Raw genomic sequence first — 25,934 nt, 5'->3', positions numbered from 1 at the left:
TATATTGTATGTTAAGCCAGAAATGTTATTGTGCCAGACATATTTCCTATTTTGCAGTTTTTCCTTCACTGATTCGGTGAAACATTTTTCATGTTTAATAATTATGATAAATTCACTTCTCTGACCAAATATGCTTCTGTTATGTCAACAAAATTAAAGATAAAACAGGAGTGTGGAACCGAATAGCTTTTCTAAAATCCTCCAAAACGGATGACAACATGATGCAAAAATATGTATTCTTATCGGATTTGTGGGTACATTTGTATTTGTCTTAATGGGGCAATTGCTTTGGTTTGTTTTTAGGATTGCATGGCGATCAAAAACCACAGTCCACAAGAAGTCTAACAATTGTAATAATCATAAAAAGAAAAGACTAATGTCTAATCTGTGCTTGTGTTTGCTGGCTAATAACACGGGCAATCCTGTATTTCCACATTCCGCCATCCCATCCCCTTGGTGACCGCAAAGTCTTCCTCTTCTTCTTGCCCTCATAGGTCACGTCACGCGAATACAAACCCAGAAAACAACAGCACAGATTTACCATCGTTTATCGAGAAGTTTCCGCTTCCGCTTCGAACGAAAGGTCGTTTTCGGCGCGCTCGGGTGAGTTTGCTGTGGAAGGGTCACGTCACAAGTGTCCCAATACGTTTGTCTATTTATCATAAGTGAATTTGAAAATTAGAATAATAATAAATACAAAAGCGACATCCTTGAATGAGATACACACATGGACATAGACAAATTTATTGTTGCTGTGCAATAAAAAAACAAACAAACAAACACATTATTTTGAAAATCTTAAAAAAAAAATAATAATAAATGATTGACAAAATGACTTTTTCCGATACAAATATCTCAAAGAATATGAGTTTTTTTCTTGAAAAATGTTTTTTTTCCTTGGAAGAAAACGCTCTCTATGAATACATTACCTTAATATTCAAATTTTAAAAAATGAAGACGCGTTAAACTAGATGGACAAAAGTATTGGGACACGTGCCAGGAAGTGCACTTCAGTGTGACAAAATCTATCAATCAACCATTTGAGTGTTTTGCGTGTAATTTGTGTGCGGGCGTGTGTGTCTCCTGGCAATTGTGCATCCAAACACAGCGTAGGTGGTTTCTATGGCGACAGATTCAAAAAGCCGCACCATCAACAACATAGATGGACACACGACCTGTGAGCTTTTATTTTGTCACATTGACTTCTTCCTGTGGGTGGAATGACTCTTGATCTTTAAGCCCAGGACAAAAGTATTGGGACGTATGGCGGGAAGTCGTCCGACGATGACAAAATAAGATTCGAGATTGGACGACTTCCTGGCAAGTGTCTCAATACTTTTGCCCATGTAGTTTAACTGACGCGTTTATATTTAGCGTGTTAATCACAAAAATAGCACTCCACAGTATTGCATTCTATAAAAACATAAAGCCATAACCTAATTTAATTGAATGTAAAGAATGAAACGGTTTCTTTGCGCATCATGATAATTCAATGGGCCTTGTGTTGCTCCTTCTGCTGTGCGCACCTTGGCCAACAGGGGGCGGTATAATATATACAGCCATACTACAGGTAGACTCGATGGAAGACTGGCGCAACCAAGCTGCAGTAATATTAGTCGTGCTTCGCAGAGGATAAGGAATATATGCCGGTGAGTATTGTCGTATGTTCTGTCTGAGAGTTTCTGTCGCTTGTGTTCAAACATAAATTGATTATATGTCATGGGTGTGTGTTCCGGTTGTTGTTTTCCCCCAGTCTCGTACACACCTGCTCCTGAGAGCATCTTCCCCACCTCTTTGCCTCACGTTTTTTGGATACTGTTGCCTTTTTTGGATTGCCTGCCTGTGTACCGACCTCTGCCCGTATATGAAACCTCTCTTTTCTTGAAACTGTCCATCTGTATTGTAGTCGTGCATTTTGGGTCCTGTCTTCTGTTCCGTTCATGACAAAACGAAGTGGCCATAACATGGACCCAGCAGACCCAGACCCGGTGAGCAAAGCCCTTCAAGCGCAGGGTCAACACATCTCGAAGCAGGATGAGCAGCTTGCTGCCCTCCACCTTCATCTAACGGGATTGTCAGCGCATCAGGACACTCTGATGAGACAGGTGGCCTCACAATTTGAAGTTCTACTAAATACGGTTAAGAAGAAAGAACCAGCTGGCACAGCACCCGGTGCCGCCACTGTACCACCGTTTCCATGTGAAGCAGTCACCATGCCTCCACCTGCCACCTCCGCTGCTGTCCGCCCACAGCTCTCTCGACCGGAGAGGTTCTTTGGAGATTCTGGGACCATTCAGCCATTTATCACTCAGTGCGAACTCCAATTTGAGCTGCAGGCTCCTGCCTTCCCCACCGAGCGGGCAAAAATCGCTTTCTTCATTTCCCACCTGACTGGTCCTGCGGAGGCGTGGGCTACTGCTGAATGGAGCTGCAATTCCGCCGTGTGTCATTGTTGGGCTTCTTTCATAAAGACTATGGAGCAAATATTTCGGTATTACACACCAGACCGTGAGGCAGCTCACTCCCTTACAACAAGGCAAGCGCAGGGTGTCAGATTACACGATTGAGTTTCGTATTCTAGCAGCTGAGAGTCAGTGGAACAACAGGGCACTACTCGATAGAATTTTTCAAGGACTGTCCCCCGCCGTCAAGGATCATTTGGTCCCACTAGACCAAGCCTAGCCTTTGAGTTCCTGGAGGGAGCCAAGGTTTTCACCAAACTAGACTTAAGAAATGCATATCATCTAGTCAGGATGAGGGAGGGGGATGAATGGAAAACAGCATTCAACACACCAACGGGACATTACGAGTATTTGGTAATGCCTTTTGGACACACTAACCGGACTGTATGTCACCCAGGCCTTGTCAAAACGCAATCGGTGGTCGAACAACGCTTTTGGTGGCCTAATGTTAGGAGGGATGTTATCAATTATGTAATGCTTGCCAGGTATGTGCTGCTAACGAGCCCTCTCGTCAACGTCCTTCGGGGGAATTGCGACCCATGCCAATACCACCACGTCCTTGGTCAGACATCTCCGTAGAGTTTGTGACGGGATTACCGGCCTCGAAAGGAAATACCACCATTCTCACAGTCGTTGACAGGTTCGCAAAGATGGCACACTTCATTGCACTTCCGAAACTCCCCTCAGCTAAAGACACTGCCGAGTTGATGATTAACCATGTATTCAAGTTTCCTGTTTTTTTGGGATTGCCTGCCTGTGTACCGACCTCTGCCCGTATATTAAACCTCTCTTTTTTGAAACTGTCCATCTGTATTGGAGTCGTGCATTTTGGGTCCTGTCCTCTGTTCCGTTCATGACATTATAGGTTTAGAATGACTGCAACATCGATGCTCGTTTTGCTGGCCCGTCATGGCGTTTTGCATTGTGCGTTAGCTTGAAGCTAGCGGACTTTCCCGAGGCTAAGTTATGTGGTTGTTCAAAATGAACAATATGGAATTCTGATCGATTTGCTTAGTTTGACAGTAAAGTTCAGCTGGGAGTGGCTATAAACAGCTTGAAGGCCTGCTAAACTGTTGCTTTTTGTGAAATTCGTGGCCCATCTACTGCTCCTAAGTCAAATTTTTACTCTCAACTCAAGACAAGAACATTTAAGTCGGGTCACTCATGAGTCGAGGTACCACTGTATCATCATCCCCACCTGTGCTTCCTATTTCTTAAGGGCAGCTAAACTACCCCGTCTGCATGCTTTTATGGCGCATTCAACGATTTTTTTGGCGCATTCAACGATTATTTTTTTGGCGCATTCAACGATTATTATCCGTACTTTTATTTTGTCTAGCGCAGCTCAACAACTTGCATCTCCTTTTCATGTCCCACATGGACAATTTGCCTCACAATCACTTTTTGTGTGTGTATGTAAACAACCTCTTTGCCTTTTACGGCCCTTTAAGACACACACACGCACACAAAGCCACATGGAAGGTAGGCGGAGGGCAGGTGGTGGAGGAGGAGGTGCGGAAGGCGGCCTTTACGTAAAAAGCAGATTAAAAGCATTCACGTATTTCATTCTGCAGCCTCACACGGACACATAAGCGCAGTGCGTTTGGGACTATGGCTTCCACCACGTCGGGAGATGTTCTGCCCACCGGCGGCAGGATTTTCACCAGCATCCCCGACTTGTTTTTCATCCCAGAGTTTGTGAGTGTTTTTCGATGCTTGCTTGACGTACTGCAGTTGTGCTGCAACTGCAGTACGTCAAGGCTGCGTTTTGTCCTCTTGTGGTTTGTTGTCTAAAGTTGTTTGGCTGCGCCTCGCCTTCAAATGAGGGGTGACAGTCGGTGTTGGTGTAGTATTTGGTTGTTAATGTTGAGGATTAACGAGGTCAACCGTCTGATCAATAAAGAAGTCAATCCTCGGCTTGGAAAACTGGGCCAAACGCTTATTTTTTTTAAAATACATTTTTCTCCTTTTAAAAAAAAAAAAAAAAAAAAAAAAAGATATTTTATTGATAATGTAGTTTTATTTTTTGGACCATTATTTAAACAAAATTTGTTTTTTCTTTTCTTTTAAAACATTAATTGAAATTGATCAAATGTATATAAATATGTATTTATTATTTTTAAATGTTATTATTTGTGAATATATTAAATGTAATTTATTTACATTATTATTATTTGTAGTTACTTATAAATTTACTATTTTATTTTTTTACTATATTTTAATGTTCTTTCACGTTTTCACATTTTTCATTTTTAAAATATACTTTAGTTTTATTATTGTTTAGAATTAAATGTACTGTTTTATTAATAATTCTGTTAAACTATCTTTAATTCATAGTTTAATTTTTATTCAAGAAATATGAGCTTTTATTTTTTTTACTTTTTACTTTTCTGTTTTTATTTTTTCATTGTTAAATATACTTTATCTTTAAATTATTTTTCACTTATCTTTTATTTTCTATTGATTATTCATTTTTGTTGTTTTATTGATTTTCATTATTATTTCTTACAATTCTTATTTTCTATTGTATTTAAAAAAAATTTTTGAATAATTTATTTATTTGCTACTTTATTTATACTTAAAAGCAGGATTTAAAAACAAAAAACTAATTTATCTCTGCTGATGTTGCTCTTTTTTTCTTCATTTTAATTTTTTTTTTAAAATTTTAAACCCAGGCACCATGGCAACTAGTTCACTGAGAGTTGAGGCTCCTCAGTCACCATAGCAACAGCAAAACACACATACACAGACATATAAAAAATGTGAATATACAAATGTGCTGTACCATCTACGAATAAAACATCGGTGCAGTTTGTGTATTGAGTGAATATTTTAGCAGGCTGGTGTTGACTTTTTGGCTCATGGTCTCATTGCAACGGTGACAAACAGACCATCTGACTAAACTAACACAGTTAAAACTTAAAACTCGTCAGGTCAGAGCTGAGTTGTCTAAGAGCACGAGAAATCTACAAAGCCAGCCAGTATGTACTTTTTTTGTGTGAAAGTCTTTGAACTATGCATCAAAAACACTACAGGGTCATAATTTGGAGATCAATTTTTTCTTTTTATCTGAAAAACACAACAAAAAATGTTCTCCATATACTTTACATTTTTTAATTTTTATCCGAAAAAAACCCCACAACAATAACAAAAAGTTATTTTTATTCGAACCGGGAAATTTGGACGCCATTTTTCTTTGGTGCCGTAATAAAAGGAGAAAGATTAAATCTGAAAAAAAAAAAAAAAAAAAAAAAAAAAAAACTTAAAGGGAGGTGGGCGTAAATCGAAACCGGGCATTTCTCGTCTCCTTTTACGGTCGGATCAGTCCATCGAAGAACCTGCTGGCCTGGTTTTGGGACAAACGCGGCCCATGTTTGCCGACAACAAGCGGACGGACCGCGGCAGACGGGAGATGTTTGCTTTTGGCGGCGGGGATTTAGACGCAAGACTCAATAAAGACGTAACGCTAACTAGGTTCGTTGTTTACGCCCCTGCTATAACGCAGATTTTTAAGGCATTCTTTTTCGTAATGAGTTTTTCCAGTACATCACATACTTATTTTTTTCCCCCATTTGGTTTCCATTTTTTTATCCGAGAATTTTTGGGGGTTAAATTATATATATATTTTTAATTCCAGTTTTTTTATGAAGGTTCACTGTATTTTTTTTTTTTTTTTCTCCCTTTGGAATCTATGCTAAGCTATTGGTACTTTTATATTCCACTCTGACGGAGTTGGGTTGCACGGGTGTGCCTAATGAAGTGGCCAGAGAGCGTATAGAACAAATTCCGAGCCAACAAAATTCCTGCGGTGGAAATCCGAGCTCAAATAGAGCGTTTCACGGTTGAGAAGTAATTGAGGCCGCTTGTAATATTCGGGGCGTGGCATCGATTGTGAGTCGCTGACCCGTAACGAGAACCAGAAAGTTCGCTCTGCTTTCCCCCATTTGTGTTTCTTTATGAAGCATAACACGACTACTACACTTACTCGTGAACTCTTTTAAAGCCAACACTCTTTGCTGTCCATTCCAGATAAGAGGAGAAATTGCGTAGAATGCAATGCGCTCGTTCACTTTGAATGTAGAATAGAGATGATGTGCAACATGCTGCTTCACCAGCATCATTTTCTGCTCTGGGAACTGAATCCACGTACCGGTGGGACATAGTGAGTGGTCACATGACTAGACCAGGTGGGACTAATGATGCCAACAATGGTGCGTTCTGTTCAACTCCCAGAGTGAAAAAAAAAATATATATATTTTTTATGCTGTTCATCGATGTAATTAATTGGCTTCAGAGTTAAATATTCACCATTTTTTTTAAAATATTGACCAGTTTCAAGAGGAATGTTTGTCAAAGGAGGAGGACGCAAAAGAAAAAGAAAAAAGAAAAAAAGAGATTGGCTGGTTGTGGCTTCAAAGTGAGTTTTTTGAAGGCCGTTATGGTTTTCTTAAAGGGGCACGCTGACAATTTGACACAGCAGGACCTGTTTGACCACCACTTTAGGCTCAACTGCCATCCCAAAAAAACAAAAACAACAAACAATATCTAAACCTAACCACATAAGTCCCTAACTCGTCAGTACTATATAACCCCTTAACCATGGGCCGTAGTTGTAGTTTCCCAAGAGAAAACCCAAATGTAAACCCTGATATATATTTTTCCCAACCGGTGTTCATGGCCGCCAGGTGTTTGGCACTCTGGTGTGGATCCTGGTGGCGTCCACCTGCGTGTACCCGGACCATCCCCTAGGCTGGGTCATGTTCGTGTCCGTCTTCTGCTGCGTCTTCACCACGCTCTTGTTCTTCCTCTACCTGTGCGGAGCCAATCAGAGCGGCATTTGCCCCGCCCTGGTAAGACGCATCCACCGCGAACGCTGATTGGCTGAGAATAAAGTGTCATTGCTCAGCAACCATCGAGCGCAACGTCTGAATTCCGCCAAATTCCAGCTCAATTTACCCCGCAGGATATGTGCTACCATTTCTTGGCGGCGGTGTTCTACCTGAGCGCGTCGGTGATCCTGGCCTACATCACCGTGCTCAAGGGCTGGGGCGTCACCGTCAACTCCGGGGGCACCCTGTCCATTGTGCCCCTCATCGGCGAAGGCCTCAAGATCTACAGGCTGGACGTAGCCGCCGTGGTGGGATGTCTCACGCAAACACATTTACCGAGCCACAGACATGACAAATGTTCCTTTTTTTCCAATTGCGGCCACAACGCGGGAACAGTTTTATAGGGACACTAGATAGTGGAAACACTTCTTATCGGATAGGACAAGACGAAATGAAGCCCCTCCCCCGCACTTCAAAAATCATTCCTTGGCCTTAAGATGCCACAAGATGGTGCACATTTTTTAGAAACAGAAACACCAAATAGGCGAGTTTCCAGCCAATTACAGAGGTTAGGTTCCCCAAATACAACCGGCAAATTGGCAAATGCCGAACATGGCGTTGGCTTACGGTATAACCTGCACGCAAAATGCTCATACGTCAAATATTAATTAATATACAAACGCCTCCAAAAACGTTTTGGCTAAATTTAGCCTAAAAAGGAAAAATCCAGATAAAATCAAACATTTTTTTGTCAGGTATATTTTTTTTTCAAATTATATATATATATTTTGTAATATTTAAAAAAATAATAATGAAGGAAACAAGCGAGCATTTGAATGTTTCTATTAATGTTGTTGTTGACATTGTGTCATTTCCACCTGACCAATTGTCCAATATGAATCTTTTTTTTTTTTTAATTGTAATTTTTGTCATACATTTTATTTCATCAATATCAATCTAGAAACGGCACATTTCAAACTCGATGAACTTGTGTTTGCTCTTTTGGTATGTGTAAGTAAAGTGTTGCACGTTCAAATGACTTTAAAGTCGCGCGAAATGTTTTGGGCCTGTATAACGTAAATAGATAACGTCATTACATAAAGAAAATTCTTAAAGGGCCAGCTCTGTTTTTTTATTTGTATTTTTCTTGATTCTGATGGCCGAATACTGACCTGACGTTGATGTGCTCGTGTGTGTGCACACGTGTGTGTGTGTGTGTGTGTGTGCGATGTCGTCCAGGTGATGTCACACGTGTCCACGCTCCTCTACTTCCTGCACGCCATCTTCTCCGCCATCCGATGGAAAAGAGCCTAAAATGGACCCCGAAAAATATGTCAGTCGCCTCAACCTGAACACAGAACCACTTATTCATATTTTTTATAATAATAATACTTATTATTATGATATATATATTTTTTTATGTAGCTGTTACAGACAAGTTACAAAAGTCACATGACTGAATGAGCAGCAAACAAACAGAATGTCACATGTATGAGTTTGACTTATCAAATCCCAACATTATACTAAGTGTAAAAAAAAAAGCATAATTTCTTTATACAGTTCTGACCACCAAAATCTTGTAGGATTTTGCACAAAAAGTTCACAATTGGTAGGAAAAAGAAAAAAAGCCATTATTATTATTTTTTTATTCCCAAAGAAGGTTTATGAAAATAAATCCAATCATTATTTAAAATGTTTTGACAATTTTAATGATTTTTTGAAAATGAAGAAACATTAAAAAACAAATTAAAAAAAACAAAGAAACCCCACAAAAAAAAATTTTTTTTTTATGATTTAAAAGAATGTTGGAAATAAAATGGGGGAAAGAAAACCCCTCATTTTGGACACAATTTAGCTCAGTTCAAATATAATTGAAATATGATTTTACTTTTTGTTACACATATATTAACATAAAATATAACAAAAAAAAAAAACAATGACATTCTTAAACCTTTGCTTAAATTTTGCATTTTTAGCACTCCACATCCGCCGTGTACCAACTGAAAATACAGAATTCATTCGTCAAAGATTTCTTTTTAAATACAAAAATAAGAATATAATAAATAAATAAATGTCTTTTAAAATGTAACAAAAAAGCAACACTTCAAATTTTAGCTAAAAAAATTAAAAATAAATGTATCCAAATACCTTAATGCCATTGCCGCTTTGGAATGTGGGCTAAAGTTAGCATTTTTAGCACAGCACGTCCATTTATGAAATGAAATATAAAATGTTCAAATATGATTTAATATGACTTCACTTTCTTTTAATGATTTTCAAATGTTATGAAAAAAATAATTTCCAAACCCAAATGCCCTAACCAGTTTCTGATCAAATATTTCACAATTTTAATGCAGCGCGTCCACCATTTTCATCTATAAGATACAATTTGTTTTTGTATGATTTTCTCCTAAATTCTCATGAGAACACACTAAATACACCTGGGATCATCATAACTTTGTAAAACAGATCAAGTGTCATAAAGTTTTTTTTGTTAACAAAAAGCGAGTGAGATAGATGAAACCAAATGTCTCCAATATTGCTTCTCGTGACTTTTGGTGAACCTTGGCGATGCGTGTGCACAAATACTCCGGATTCCATCATTTCGTGTTTACAACCAAGATGTAAAACATCCTCAAGCTTTTAACCCTGCTTTTTCTTTTTCTTTACTTTACTTTTTTTTTTTTTTTTTAAAAGGATCGGACTTTATATGTCGTGTATGGATGAATGTCCCCACCTGATTGATTGTTATTTCTCACTGTTTGTATGGTTTCACTTTACGGCTACATTTACAAATCCACAATGTGAAATAAAATAATAAGTAGACTTCAAAAGTGTCTGTGGACTATTTATGACTATGATAGCTATGGAAATGTAAAATTTCATATATCTAAATGTTTTTAAAAAGAAGAGAAGACAAGTGAGAGTCCTTTGCGTCTCACACATTACAGCGGAGCGTCCGTAAAAATCGACGATGTTTCTTTGGAACTGGGAAAACGTCAAAGTCCAGTCGGGAAAAGAAGCAGGAGTCCGCGCAAGTCTGGCGGTTACGAAGAATTGATTCACGAAAACAGTGGAGCAAATTCATGAGATTGTCTAGGAGAGACAAAACACGAACTTCGCTGAAATAATGTCATCTGGTACAACCCCTTTTCTCTGATTGGTCAATCCTGGATGGGCTGATTTCTAATTGTCACAAGACCGACCAATCTTTAATGATGTCATGTCTGGACTTTCTTCAAAGGGGAACGAAACTCTCCCATCTTTTATTTTTTTATAGAATACATTGTATGCGCCAGCACTACTCAAAACACAGTACTCTTGACGAATATTGCGATCGCGGAATAAGAATTAAACGGAATAGTTCTTCAAGGTACGGGGGCCGCCATGTTCAGCGCAGACGTTGAGCCTGTTGCAGCACGTTGCCTGCTGCATTTGATTTAGCCTGGTTTGTTCAAAACGGATCGGCAGAAGGTGCAACTGTCAGTCTGTCAGCATCAAAGGTAAGCGCGTGCGTTCATTTTCACGTATTTAAACCGCTTTTAAGAAAAAGTCCGCCAGCTGTTGTGAGCGTAGCGGGCACTCACCGAGCAGCTAGCGAGTCCAAAAGTCGAACTCAAGCCGGCCGCCGCAACGATGTATTACGGTAACATGCCGCCAATGCGCTGTGAGGGTCAACTTCAAAAATAAAATCCTAACGTTGCTGTCCAATGTATTATCGGTTGTTGAATATTTACCAACTCTTGTTTTGTTGGTAAATAAAGCGGGCAGGTTGGACTGACGCGCGTCATATTCTCGCCCATTAGCACACTCGCGAGACTAAAAAGATGTAAGCGAGTAGAGACGATGTTTTAAATGTATGTCAGAATAAATATTTTGCACATTTAGGTGAACGGCATCAGATAAATATGTATACAATATTTTCTGATAATACTTGCGTATAAAATTGCTTTTATCTTCAAGGAAAGTAATGTGGTGACCACCGTCAGTGGTGGGGCGGCGCCCTAGCGCCCTCTATTGACCAGCCGCGATACTGCCTTGTTGCCTTAAAAGCAATTGTCGCCGACCGACGACTATTCGCACTCTTTGGATTTTTTCGTCCTGTGTGTAAAACGCAAACAAAAGCACAAGAATAGAGATATTCTATCTGACCTCATTGAGGCCCCGGGGCCACAAAATTTCACCTTAGCGGCTCCCAAAAAAAAAAGAGGGTGTGTGTGGAGATGTGGGAAACAGCAACAATACCAGAACAGGTTTGCCAACTAAATTAGCCTCACTGGCATTTGCACCTGCTCGCCGCTCCTCTAGTCCCCGCCGACCAGCACAAAGAAACGCGAGCGGCTGTTCTGGGATGGCGGCGACCGCCACTCGCTCCGTGGGGGGTCTGCCCAGCGGACTCGCAATATGCATGACGCCGCCGGATATGTTCTACCTGCCCGAACTGGTGAGTCACCCGTCACAGATCACCACATCCTCTCTACGAATGACGCTACTGGGAAACATGCTTTTAGTTGGAATATTATATTATTACGATGCAGTATTTGTGACTGACACAATTTGGGTGCGTTCGATGTTTATACATAAACACGCTGCATGCCGTCATTGCTGTCTCGTTTGTGAAGCCTTCTGGAAAGAATTAAACATTTTAAAAATATAGATATATTTTTTAAGAAGGCATTCCAGTAAGACATGATTAGTTTGATGATGATTATTATTATTATTTTATTTTTTTTAAAGATATTATCTATATACGTAAAAATGTCAAATGTAATTCTGGATTTTAACCATGTGAAAAAACCCACAATTTTAAGAATTATGAACTTAAATGAAACTTGAAAAAGTTACAAAAGCATCCGGAAGAGTCTTGATGTTCTTTTATTCGACTTTGTAAGGAAAGAAAGTTCTCCATTGGACAGAAATTGTAAGAAGAAAGAATATTCCGGCATGTCTGTTGATTTTCATCGTGACTATATTTTGAGCGTCCGGTTCTTGGGTGCAGGTGACGGGCGGTCTGGTGTGGATCCTGGTGGCGTCCACCCACGTGCAGCCCGCCAACCCTCTGGGCTGGGTCATGTTCGTGTCCGTCTTCTGCTTCGTCACGACCCTCGTGTGGGCGCTGGTCTTCGTGGCCGGATGCCACAAGAACGCCCCGGTGTGGGTCGCGGCTGTAAGGCGCGGGGGGGCATGAGAACCAGCGTGACACGGGAATGAGATTGGAATGAAATGAAATGAGAATGATTTGAGTATTACGTGGGAATGAGACTAAGATAAGGGCGACGATGGGAATGCGACGAGGGTGATATGAAAATGAGGAGGAGATGAGAACGACGTGACAATGAGGTCAGATTGGAATAAATTGAGAACGGGATGAGATTGGAACGAGATTAAAATGACATGAGGATAACATGAAACTGAGGACGGGAGGTGAATGACAGGACAGTGAGGTGAGACTGGAAGCAATTGAGAATGAGATGAGAATGGGGGATTACATAAAACTGAGATGAGGTTGAAATGAAATTAGGATGAGATCAAATTGAAATGAGATTAGAACGAGATGATATTAGATGGGGGAGACATGACAACGGAGAAAGACGACGTTGACGGCAAGGAGAAGGAGATGAGCATGAGATGAGAATGGAATTGCCATTGAGAATAGCGACGAGATGAGAATGGTGATGAGATTGTCGCTGAGAATGAAACTAGATCATTGGATGGGAATAACACCAAGTTGGCACGAGAACGTGATTGTGACGAGTTGAGAGAATGAATGAGAATGATCATTCAGACTGACAGGAGAGAATTAGAATGAGAATCAAGATCATTAGACTGGAAAGAGAATGTGAAATATGGGAAGAAAACAGCGAGAATGATCTTTAAACCAAGCATGGGATTCAAATGAGATTTCGATGGCAATGGGGTATCATGGGGATGAGACTTGGATTGAAAATGAGAATACACTCGATCACGAGAATGGGGAAATAAGCGAACGAAATGTGATACGGAAGACTGAGAATGGAATGTGGGATTACAATGAAATGATGACAAAAATAATGGGTTGAGAATGAGATTATCGTTGGGAATGAGAATCGATATTTAGTGAGGAATAACACCAGCTAGTGACGAGAACTTCATGAGATTGGAAAATGAGTTGAGAATGAGGACATTTAATTAGGAAATGAGCTAAAACACGAGACCTGGTCAGGCCATGAATAAATGTTATTTCCTCCCGCTGTGTGTGTGTGTGTGTTAGGATTTTGTCTATCACGCTTTGGCCGCGTTGTTCTACCTCAGCGCCGGAGTCAATTTAGCCTTCATCACCTTTGTTATGAAATCAGCAGACTTCAGAATCTACCAGATTGACATCGCCGCTGTGGTCAGTTAGAACATTGACAGTACACACGCTAGCTTCATAATAATATCGATTCCATTCTTAACTCGACGTCAAGTCGTGTTACTGGCGTGTTGTTGCGTGTTTCAGGTGTTTGCCTTCACGGCCACGCTGCTCTACTTCATCCACGCCGTGCTGTCGTCGATGCGGTGGAAAAACCTTTGAAAAGACAACGATCATCTCAACGATCAACATTTCAATGACCTTAAAGTTCGCATTTCATCGCTAGCCTGCGATAGCATTTTTAGGGCTTCTTCTCGATTGCTTTTATAGTGTTGACAAATAAAACGAAACATTTCCGTCTGTCTTGTTTTTCCACAGACACTGAAAAGTCACCAGTTGTTGCAAGTGAGCGTATAAAGAAATAGTTTAAATCGCCTGTATACATAACTACAAGCTTGAGTCGAATGTTTGATTGTATTTCATCTTTTTTGTTTTTTGAAATTAGATTTTCATGTGGTGAATATTTCACATACCACCAGAGGGAGCCGACGTACCACTACCGCACTGAGAATTACTTCTCAATTTGCCCAAATGAGCCCCAATCCGAAATTTAATTTTTCTCGTCTCCCTCAATAAAGTACCCAATATATTAGAAACATGATTAAATTAATACCTCAAAAATTAAGCATGACCTTGAAGGCCAAATTTTCAAGGATGAATCAAGAAATCCAGTTAATGTTCGAGTTGCATTTTTTTTTTTTAATGCACATTTTGGAAAGAAAGATGAGCGTAGACAAGGACGAATGTTGGCTTGTGACATGTAATCATGATTATTATTATATGATACAACTAATTTACATAATTAGAAACTAAAAACCTACAAAAATGAGCTTTTCACACATTAATTGCGGTTCTACCAGACGGTGCGCTTGACGCCCGCCCAGATGGAGCGTTTGAGGCCCTGGGCGGCGCGCACGTCGTCCCAGTGCAGACGCGTGTCGGGGATCTCGTCCTCGGGCTCCGGCCGGGCCCGGGCTCCTTCCTTGGGGGACGCCACCACCACGGGCAGCGGGCCGCGCTCCTGACGGAACTCCACCACGTGCAGCTGCTTCTTGTCCGCCAGCGTCTGGTGGGTTTCCTGCGAGACGGGCGAGACACGGCGCAGCCATTAACGTTAAATACGATTGGGACATTAAAAAGCTCTCAGGAGTTATTGCTTGTGAACTTGAACATTTCAGGAACTAGACAGTGGCGTTACTAGATGTTAGCATACAAGTCTAATTAATTAATTAAATTAAAATAAAGAATTCTAAATAAATACACAATGTAATTTGAAAATGATTATTAAATCTAACACAATATATGCAATACTTTAATACATAATAGGGCAATATACAGAAAGTACTATTACAAATATCTATAGAGATATGGTATAGAAAACACATTGTAATTAGTAAAAATTTAATATAAAACAAAAAACCTAATTAAATATAAAATACAAATATGTCTATATCATTTATAGACTATTTTGAACAATTGAAATAAACTCCTGAATTACTTATGACATGATAAACACGTTTATTACTGTTAACCACAAATATTATGTAAAATATTCTTCTCAATGTTTAAATAATACTAACTACACATATGATTTATATAGTTTATCCATTTTTAATAATTGATTAAAATGAGTAAAAAATAAATGGTGCATGATAAATATTGATGATCTTTACTGTTAACTACAAATACATTGTAAAATGTTTTATCAATTAATAACAATTACATATATATAATAAATGACTTCAAATTGACTAACAAATGAACAATAAATGATTACAACAGATTTTCTTTCTTCAGCAAAAAGTATTTTTTTTTATACCAGTACATTTTTGATGATTCAACAGTATTTATAATACTATATGACTATATAGTATAATAAGTCAATATTTTCAATGATAAACCATGTAATTGCATACATTGTATAATTTCAATCAAAACAAATCTAGGTTTTCCATCTTTTATCATGATGCGCCAGGGCTCACCTGCTTGGCCAGTCCGGAGAAAAGCGCCCTGGTGATGTTGAGCAGGTTGACCGATCCGCCCACTTTACAGTACATGTCCTTCAAGCCGATCAGCTTGCACAAAGTGATGACGGCGCGGTGACAGTGGAGGCCGTAACCTGGGAGTGCACACCGGGAAAAAGTCGCGCGCGCACTCTTTTCTTTTTTTTTTTTTTTTTTTTTTAAATCGTTTCAACTTCAACAATAAACCCTTTTGTTCCATGACAGACTGAGCACCTTCATTCTGTTTCTTCATACGAAGCGTCGTCCTCTTGAACTTGGATTCGATGTCGTGATAAACTGTCAAAAATACAAATAAAAAGAGGCCAAGTGTTTTCTTTAAGCTGTTTATTGCCATTCCAAGTTGATGTTAAAGATAAAACCGAATTACACTTTAACTAAACCAAATAACTTCGCCTTACGAAAGTCCACTAGCTTAATGTTAACACATAATGCAAAACGCCATTGACTGGCATACAAAACTAGCGTCGATATTGGGGTAGTTAAAAACCTTGAAAACACCCTATTTTGTGAACAAAAAACAAAGAAACAAACAAACAAAAAAACAGTAGCAATACATGCAGACAGCATACAACAATGCTCACAGGCATATATGTTTTATCCACTGCGAAAAAACGACAAATATTATTTCAGTTAAGTTGTGACAGTCTTCTGTGTTTCTTTCTTGTTGTCTTTTCATTAGGGCTGTCACTACTGAATCTTTTTAGAATCGATTCTCCTATTGATTATTGATCGAATAACCAAATAATAATCGCCCCGTCACTGTTACAAAATATTGTTTTCTTCACTACCAAAATGTATTTTATTCTCATTTTAGGGGGATGGACCTCAATCCTTAAACTGCATGTGTTGGTATTGTGTGCACGGAATAAATTTGGTGTACAGAGTTTGAGACAGCTAAATGCTAAACAGTGAGCGATCATGATTAGGATCGGCACGCTTGCGATTACCATTTTAGGCTAAAAAACAAAACAAAAACGCGAACCACCATTCAGCTTAGTCATTCTTATCATGTTCTATGCGCATTACACATCTAACGATGTCTTAAAAAAATCACTTACAGAGGCTCCTGTGTGGTTTTTGGCAAAGTGTATCATTGGCCCAACACTGCGTCTGTCTACAATAAATGTCCGTGTGAAATATGGGTTCCGGCGGCGCAAACACAGTTCCGGGTGGAACCTTTTATTTGTTGTGTCTCGGCAGAGCTTTGAGGCAGAAATTTTGTGTCAAACTATTTTTTAAGTCGACTTAGCAGAGATTATTTGCCCCCCCCCAGCCCTACTTTTCATATTGCTTATGTCATTTCACTTTGTGTCTGCCCTCTATTAAAACCAAATATCTTTTGCTATTTGCTTTTTTTGTTCCACTTTATCCCTATTTTTCTTGTGTTTTTCATCCTGCTGGGTGATGTCTTTAAAAAAAAAAGAAAAAAAGACATTTAAAATGCCAAACAAAGAAGAGCTCTTAGGAACATTGTGTGCCTAATGAATCATACATCATGACTCAAGCAGGGAAGAAAAAAAAAAGAAAAAGGCCAAACCTTCCTTGTTGCTCACTTTGTTATGTCATTGTGTTGAGTTGACGGACAGCAAGGCAAACAAAAAGCTTTGCTGACGTCCTCAATGGCATTTAGGGAGCCAATCGCACATTTTTTGTTGATTTCATATTGAGGCATACAATTCTGAGACATTTTTTCGACAGTTTGGTTCTCAAAAGTAGCGGCTGACAATGTCAGGGTGTACTTACTGGTGTGGTTGTTGTATCTTTCTATGTAGTACAAGTAGTGGATGGCTCGATTCTTTGCCTGTGCAAACACACACACACACACACACACACACACAAAGTAGCAATTATGATTGCAAAGTCAATAAAATACATTCACAGGCATTTCAATAGCTGCACAACACATCTAATTCAAGAGCTGTAAAAAAAAAATAAAAAAAAAATAAAATAAAGATTCATCTTTGAATAACACCACAGGTCAATGACCTCCACCAATAAGTTTAAACACTTCAAAAAACAATGTTCAATGTGCTCATAACGTCAAAAATTAAAGTTCTAATCATTGCTCTCACCTTGCGGAGAGCTGTGTTTCTGTCTGCCGCCTTCCCCAAGGCAAAACCTGCACACAAAATGGATTCGCCGCATTCACACATGATGACCTTGTTACCAAAACAAAACAAACAAAAATAGTTAAAATAACTGATGATTGACAGCTTTTGAAACGATGATTTATTCATGCATTTATTTTTCTTTGAATCAAACTCCCACACTCAGTTCTGGTTCTGCACTGAGAATCCATCCCGTATAGACTAGCTTTGAATGAAAAGGCATGACCGACTGGAGAATGGTGTACCACAGAGCGCTGAGCTAAGTCCACTTTGGATTCAAGATGGAAAACAGAAAATTGTCTTTGTTACTGATTGAGCCAAAATATAATTCACATAAAATGAATAATATACTAATATGTCCTAAAAGGCATTAAAAAAATAATTCAAATAGTTATTAGGACACAACATTAGGTACACCTGCACCACTTATGACTTTTGTACAAATCATGTAACCTTTTATTATTATATTCTTTAATGTTTATTATTGTGACTTGCAGCGGTGGGCAACTGTAGTGCAGTCAATGAAGTGTCCAGCGTGTTTATACCTGCGGCGCCTTGGCCGTTGCCCACGGCGACCAGACAGCTGATGGACCTCTTCCTGCCTTCCTTGGCCTGTCATGTTGAACACGCTCTTCACCTGCGGGTAATGACAATCGCTAAATATGTGTGTGTGCGCAGCGCGCGTATATAGTCCATGGACATCTAAACAAGTGTAAAAAGGCGTGACAAACACTAGGGGTCAGCAATGATACACCGCAGAGAAGAGATCTATGGGACAAATGCCACCCGGTTCTCATGCGTGTATACAGAATGGATATATAACGGAGGCTAGGTTTGCGATAAATTATCTTTGATATTTACGAAAAGATATGTCAGGCTCACCGGAAACGAGTCCGACTTACTGCCGGGTATGCGAACCAAACTCTGACTCTGGTCGTACAGGGACCGAACAGCCCGTATCAGGGGGTTCGGTACCGAGGGACACCATTGAATGCCTTCTCCAAGTCCACAAAACACATGTAGACTGGTTGGGCGAACTCCCATGCACCCCCGGGGCCTCGCCGAGCTATGGGTCGTGACCGAAAGAACAAGATCCTGGATACAAGCGGGCGAAATAAGTTTCCTCCGCAGGGTGTCCGGGCTCTACCTTAGAGAGAGGGTGAGAAGCTCGGTCATCTGGAGAGATTACGTTTTTCGGCTGGCCTGGGAACGCCTCGGGATCCCCCCGGAAGAGCTGGATGAAGTGGCTGGGGAGAGGGAAGTCTGGTCGTCCCTGCTAAAGCTACTGGCCCCGCGACCCGACCTCGGATAAGCGGTATAAGATGGATGGATGGATATGTCAGGTTACCGATAAATTGTCTTTGATGTTTACAAAAGATATTTGGGATGTCAAAGATGTTAAATGGTCTTTTAATATATGTGGGTACTAACTGATTTTTAATATCAGGCAACTGGTTTTCCTCCCCGATTCTTGATTTCATGGTTATGCCAACTTAAGTAATTAATTTTCTCTCTCATCTCAAAGTCGTGTTGCAGACTTGCTCTCATTCAGCCACTTTGTCCTCCTCCGAGCGACACAACTTTCAAGGTTGTACGTTTCACGGATGAAAAGAAAATAATGAAAGGAAATATAATTAACTCAAGCAAAGCAGAAGCGACAGACACAAGATTGGTGGCGATGGACATCACCGCTCACTGCGCTGTCTCCGTTTCATCCCACTTTTTATATACTCCTTCCTCACCCATTCCCTTCTCCCCATCCTCACCCCCTTGCTCCTTTCCCCCCCCCCTCCTCTCCTCCTCTTTCTCCCTCCCTACTCCTTTCCTCTACCTTGCTGGCTGTATTCTTTAATGGCATGCCGGTGTCATCGTCCTTGGGAGTCCAGCCTTTTTCATTTCATTAGGCTACACTGAATGTGCGCACACACGTATACACACACACACACACACACGCACATGCACACACGCGAAAAGCACTTGCGATACTAACTTTTAAGTGGCCATCGGGGGGGAGTCTAATTCCTACAGCAGGGCTGTAGAAGATTCATCAATGGAAAACACTCACACGCACACAACCTAATCGTGTGTGTGCATGCGTGTGCATGTGTGTCTAGAAGCACGTTGAGGGACACACATCCACACCAAAAAAAGCAAATGAGAAAAATAGCAATAAATTCAATTTAAAATCATATTACCTCGTTGTGCAAAATGATGCGTGCGTGGGTGGGTGCGTGACCTTGAGGCATTAACTTAGTTGCATCAATTAGTACTAATGGAGTTAAGGTTACGTCCTGTTTAACATGCGCACATCCATACGCACAGTGCACATTACCCTTCCATACACACACACAAACACAAGTACAGATACGCACACACATGAACACGCACACTGGGATACACACACTGTACATTACCCTTCAACCTACACACACACCCCTGTCTCTCTCGCACAAAATGTATATCTCCTTTACATTCTTTTGTCTTGTCTTTTCTTTTAGCACTTAACAGGAACAACCTACGATTGTTGGCCAACGGCACTCACCTCAATGACACGAGAGTCGAAGTCTTCGTAGGTCTCTGCCCCCAAAAAATAAAAAATAAAAAATTAGCACATACAGAACAGTCCAAGCTGACCCCAAAAAATACCCATGAGCCCTTTTGGCATTGCTCTGAGTGACCTCTAAAAGCACCTTTCTTTGAGAAAAACAGCTGTGTGTTCCGTTTTAATTAACAGCAAACAAAGGATGTCCTTAAAAAGATGGGATAACACACACATAGACGCACACGTGCACACACACACACACACACACACACACACACAGAACCATCTGCGGTGCTGATCAGAGGCAGTTCCAGCTCGGTGCACATCACATCCAGCGTGCAGGCCTCTTGTGGATTTCTTTTCCCTCACTTTATTTTTACAACCTGAGAGTGCTTGTTAGCGGTGGGGGCACCAGAGCGGTAAAAAGGGGGGGGAGAAATAAATGTAAAAGTCCAAGCAAGAGGTGGCGACAAGCTTTGCAATGCATTTGTGAGCCTTAAACCTCAGTTACATATTATATTATGTAAAGACATGACTAGTATTACTATAGCGCATTATATATGCATGGACGTGCATCCACTTGCTGTTAAATTGCTTTGTATTAAATTACTTTGATCTATTATATATATTATGGATTATTATTATTATAACAGTAGTTTTATTACATTTTATTATATGTTTCCATTTTTGTTTAAAATGTAATTAAATATTATTATACAAGTATTCTTTAGGGTCACAAAGAAAATACATACCAATTCAATAAATGTAAAAAAAAATTAAAAATCACCCATAGGGTAAAAAATATATAAAGTCTAAACACGTTTTTGAACATTTTATTTTACAAAAATGATATGTATAAAACTGCATTCACACATTTAAAGATATGTCAAAATGTTTCTCTTAAATAGGGTTAAAAAAAATAAATAATCTGCAACAATTAAAATACATATTAAAAAAAAAAATACATTGAGAAATACAATAAAATTAAATCAAAAGCATTTTAAAAATCTATTTAAAAAATCCACTACAATGGGAAAGTAAATCAACACTTATTGCTTTATCAAAACAAAACAAACAAAACAAACAAAAAAAACTCCAAAGTAATGAGTGGCACTATAACCACTTGCAATATGGCCATTTGAACCAATCAGAAGTCTGAAGAAAGTCATTTGTAGAAAAGGCACCCCAGCAACAATCGTCAGTGGAGTAAAAGTAAATTATACTGTACATGTAGGTTGGGAAGTAAGTAATGAATGAATGAATGAATGTAAAAAAAACATTCAAAGTTACCTCCGTTTGGTCCCGGATCGGGGGCCCCAAGGCTGGTGCCCCCCCAAGAGTTTCCTGTCCAGCCTCGCTCCCGCTTCACCTTCATCCTCCTCTTCCTCTCCCACTCGTCACGCTGACGCACTTCAAGAGAGGAAACCAACGTCAGCGCATATTCAATTTCACACCATGCACATCAACACGTGTGTGTGTGTGTGTGTGTGTGTGTGCGTGCGTGCGTGTGCGCGGATCTGTGTGTACCCAGTTCAGCTTGCACTTCCTGCTGCTCGGCTTGGCCTCTGCGGCTCACACTCTGCACGGTGCCGTCTTTTAACACTGGCGCATTCAGCCCCGGCCACAGGAAGCCTCCGTGCCCTACGCGGTCAAGTCAGAGGCAACACGCGTTCACTTTTAAACTCTTCGCGGTCCGAAGTGTTCCTCACCTTCTCCGATGTTCTGGCCTCGGTTCAGGTCCCTCCTCAGCTTGCGTTTGGTTCTCTTCCCTCGACCTTTCCTGGCGCCGGCCCCCGACTCGGCCAGCACGCCTTTCCACAGCTCTTCGGCCGTCACTGTGCAGGAGCAAGCAATGAGGACACGCGTTACAAAAGGATTCGCATGATAAAATTTGAATTCCCTGCGCTGCTACGAATATACAGGTTGAAAAACTCAAGATGTGGCCACCTCGATCCTCTGATCTCAACCCTATTGAGAATTTGTGGAGCATCCCTTAATAAGAACACAGAAAACACTACATATTTTACTTTAGTAATAAAAAACAAAAAATTCAATACAAGCCTGCTTGAAACTACACTCACACATTTACAGGTATTTAAAAATAGTTTTCATTTGAACAAGTGCAGAAAAAAAACTGTGCCCATTAAAAAGAATCAGTTTTCCAAATGCAAAAACGTACCTAAAAGAATCAGTTTACCAAATGCAAAAACGTACCTAAAAATAACGAAACATTAAAAGCAATGACAAAATTGTAGTTTCGTCCATTAAATAAATACATTTAAAAAACTAAATACATAAAACCGCAGTCACATCTATGCAGATATTTTTAAATACGGACGACAAAACTGTCAAAATAAATCAACATCCATTAAATACAATATATATTCCCATAAAAAGAGGCACAAATTAAGTTTCTCACCATGTCATATTAAATTGTAAAAAAATTAAATACATGAATAAGAATATGTAATTTTACACCAAAAAAATAACAACAAAGATGATTATAGACACTAATAATTGTTATATCAGAAATATTCCAATCCTCCAACGATTGATCCAACTAATTACGAAAAATAAAAAACTAAATGTGCTTGATAATGTGGAACACAGCATAGAATGGGCATTTATTTACTCAAACGCAGATGGAGGAAGCATCTACAGGGTTCTGGCGGGGCTTTATTTTTGGAATAATTATCATAAATACAGCGCAAAGGACTTGCTTACTCTACCTTATACAGAAAGACACGAAACTTCCATATAAGATAATTGCCTCTGTCGGTGCTGCTGTTTTAGTTAGCGACAGTTTAAAAGGGCTCCTGATGGCAGCATTTGTCCTTACACTTGTTGAAAAAGCTGCCGTGTCTGCTTGGCTGCCAACACCCGACAGGCACAAGAGGAAGTGCGGGGGACACTCCACTGAGCACCTGGGATCCGTGGAGGGCGCCCCCTACTGCGCGGAGGGGAGCTGCACCTGAGGTGAGAGACAGCCGTGATCAGACAGACAAAACGGTCAGTCAGTCTTAATTAAAGTGTGCGCTTTTGTTTTCGTCTCCACTGTGTAACGAAAACTACATTACAATGAGCAAGAAAAAAAACAACCAAAAAAGGAAAAGAAGGAAAGGCAGCCGCCTCAATATTAGGTGTACTATTTTGTACAAGCAGCGTAATTACGAACGCAGATCATGACTGACACATTATGCAGGATTTGCCCCGATTGATAAACATGTTAAATTTTTAATCACAAACACAGAAACGTCATAAAACGGTCATTAAATAATCAAAACAAGGGAAATAAATGACAAATACTTCACCTCCAACGGTGATACGGAGGGCACAACACACACGTATGGCCGCCGCCATGTTGGATTTCCTACGGGTCCTCACAAGGCAGCGGCGAGGTGGCCGCGCTTCGCCTGTTTAAAAACAATAAACAACGACGTGCATATCTTTTAAAACATTATTTCTATTAGAATTGCACGAAGTAATTATTGTAAGTTTGATTATTGCATCACTTATTTGTAATTCATTGTATGTAATAATTTGTAAAAAAAATCAAAAGTTATAAATTTCTACTCCAGTACTACCAAGGTGTCCGAATTTCGCCTGTTCAGAAAAAGGGTGCAAATATCAGGAAACCTCATGCAAATCATTTTGTATTATTGTATTTTAATTTGGAATATTTACTATTAGATTTTATTGAGGTTATAATTTATATTATTTTAATTAATGGATAATTAATGGGTAATAATGAATAATGAATAATTAATGGATAATAATTGTTGATAAATTACTTTTTTAAACTAATACCACCATGTTGTATTTATAATGGTCCTCAAAATGTGTAAGTGAGGTTAAAAAATCTTTAAATTTTACTTTTGGTCATCTAATATAAGTATTGTATTAAGTATTCTCATTTTGACAATTTAATCACTCATTTAAAATTAAGTATATGTTTAATTTTGAAATAAAAAATAAATAAATGTAAAATGTATTTTTTGGGGGGCTTATTTAACTATTGTTTTGTACTTAATTAAAAATACATACAATTTTAAATTTTAAAATACCTTCAGTGTTTATTCAGTGTTTGCGTGGGGTTCTTTGGGTACTAAGGCTACTTCCACATTCCCAAAACAATAATTGAGAATTCTAAATTGTCCGTCGGTGTAAACGTTTTTTTTTGTTCTATATGTACCCTGCGATTTGCTCACCTGTGACCCCTGATGCGTATTGAAAACATGGACACAATATAGAAATATGGATGGACGGTAACATGAATGACATTTGAATCCTTTTAGCTCTTTGCTATGCGAATAAGAAACCTGAAGAAAATAATTTTACAGGCTTTTTCACTCGCCGGCTTCTGTGATGACTGACTGCATATGCAAGACCCTGCCGAGCCTCATTTTCCCCCTCTGGCATCAATTATCCCATCAAGAGACGAGGAACAATTACAACATGCAGAATAAATTGAAGTCGCCAAGGGAGACGACATTAAGGGAAATTGCTACCAAAATGCTGCAAATGAATACATTTCTGTTGCTCGAGTGTCATGCAATGTGTTGAGTATTTGCAGATGATTTGTTATTCATCACCGGTGAGCAAACATTTGTAAAGAAGGGCGACATCTGATTTTGAAAACGGGCAGATGGGCAAGGTCATCTGCAGTGGAAAAAAAAAATCTAATGTGTATGCAAAAATGTGTGAAATAGTTTATTGTAATAGTGAAATAGATCATCTTTGTTTCTACATTTTATTATTGCTAATTATGTAATTATAATTGTCAAATTTTATTTTCATAATAAAATAAAAATTAAATCTAATTTTATTGTAATTTAATTATCATTGACTAAACAGTTAATTGACAAAACAAAGAAATGTTAAAGGCGTATACAAAAGTGTTTTAATCATATTACTCACAATGAATCATTTAACCAATTATAGCGTGAAGTCAATGAATTAAAAAAAAAATACAAATTTGTAAATTTAGGGAAATAAACGGCTAAATTAATGTAACACACATTAGAGGACTCTTGATAACGTGAATGACCTGTCGGTCGGATTAACAAACGTAGTGGGCCATATGTGGCCCCAGAGCCATACTTTGGCAACCCCTGATGAAAATATCGCACTGGGAGTTCGTGACAGCGTTCGTTCTTGTCATTCGAGCGCTTTCTTTCCTCGCGCGTGCAGCAGGTTCGCCAATCAGCATCCAGCCTCTGGACGTGATTGATGGTAATTATGCGACGCATTCGACAAGCTGCTTCTGCAGTTTGAGAGGCGTGCGAGGGGGCTGCAATCACGGGCGCCCACGCTGCGTCGCGGCGGGCAGGACCTCCAAAAAAATAATGCTTGAAATTGTTGTTTTTTTTGTTTTTTGTTTTTTATTCAAATGGCAGCTCAATCTCAGGCTTTTAAAACAAGGTTGCATACAAAAACAAACACACACACACAAATTATAAACTTTTTAGGCAATACAGTGGGTAACATTTTGACCAAAAAAAACCCCAACAACAACAACAAAAAAAACTATTAACTGTACAAGCATGTCTTAAGTAACATTTTATATTTAAAAAAAAAC

General features: G+C 39.3%; 3 protein-coding genes across 4 annotated transcripts; 2 read left to right on the top strand and 1 right to left on the bottom strand.

The window, feature by feature from the left end:
- Nucleotides 1-4,018: 4,018 nt before the first annotated feature.
- On the top strand, nucleotides 4,019-10,110 carry LOC133410044 (myelin and lymphocyte protein-like). The gene is made up of 4 exons (XM_061690768.1): nucleotides 4,019-4,160; nucleotides 7,148-7,312; nucleotides 7,426-7,599; nucleotides 8,531-10,110. Exons 1-4 carry the CDS (start codon nucleotides 4,074-4,076, stop codon nucleotides 8,603-8,605), a joined length of 501 nt encoding a protein of 166 aa, XP_061546752.1. The 5' UTR covers nucleotides 4,019-4,073; the 3' UTR covers nucleotides 8,606-10,110.
- Nucleotides 10,111-10,546: 436 nt separating this feature from the next.
- On the top strand, nucleotides 10,547-13,969 carry LOC133410045 (myelin and lymphocyte protein-like). Of its 2 annotated transcripts, none has more exons than XM_061690771.1 (5): nucleotides 10,547-10,794; nucleotides 11,600-11,735; nucleotides 12,291-12,443; nucleotides 13,542-13,664; nucleotides 13,770-13,969. In XM_061690771.1, the coding sequence occupies exons 2-5, from the start codon at nucleotides 11,643-11,645 to the stop codon at nucleotides 13,842-13,844; spliced, it is 444 nt and encodes a 147-aa protein (XP_061546755.1). In that variant the 5' UTR covers nucleotides 10,547-10,794; nucleotides 11,600-11,642; the 3' UTR covers nucleotides 13,845-13,969. The 2 variants fall into 2 exon arrangements, with proteins under 2 accessions (XP_061546755.1, XP_061546754.1); XM_061690770.1 differs by having other exon boundaries at nucleotides 12,291-12,458.
- Nucleotides 13,970-14,367: 398 nt separating this feature from the next.
- Nucleotides 14,368-23,732, bottom strand: mrps5 (mitochondrial ribosomal protein S5). The gene is given in 13 exon segments (XM_061690185.1): nucleotides 14,368-14,760; nucleotides 15,665-15,801; nucleotides 15,920-15,982; nucleotides 17,450-17,507; nucleotides 17,779-17,825; nucleotides 18,360-18,426; nucleotides 18,428-18,451; nucleotides 20,357-20,391; nucleotides 21,647-21,766; nucleotides 21,884-21,997; nucleotides 22,066-22,191; nucleotides 23,196-23,327; nucleotides 23,668-23,732. Coding segments are annotated over 13 exon segments (1,197 nt in total). The 5' UTR covers nucleotides 23,717-23,732; the 3' UTR covers nucleotides 14,368-14,535.
- Nucleotides 23,733-25,934: the final 2,202 nt, after the last annotated feature.

Source organism: Phycodurus eques, chromosome 11 (genome assembly GCF_024500275.1).
Source record: "Phycodurus eques isolate BA_2022a chromosome 11, UOR_Pequ_1.1, whole genome shotgun sequence".
Taxonomy (NCBI): domain Eukaryota; kingdom Metazoa; phylum Chordata; class Actinopteri; order Syngnathiformes; family Syngnathidae; genus Phycodurus; species Phycodurus eques.
Note: the sequence above shows the minus strand (reverse complement) of the source record. Positions and strands in the feature narration are given on the sequence as shown.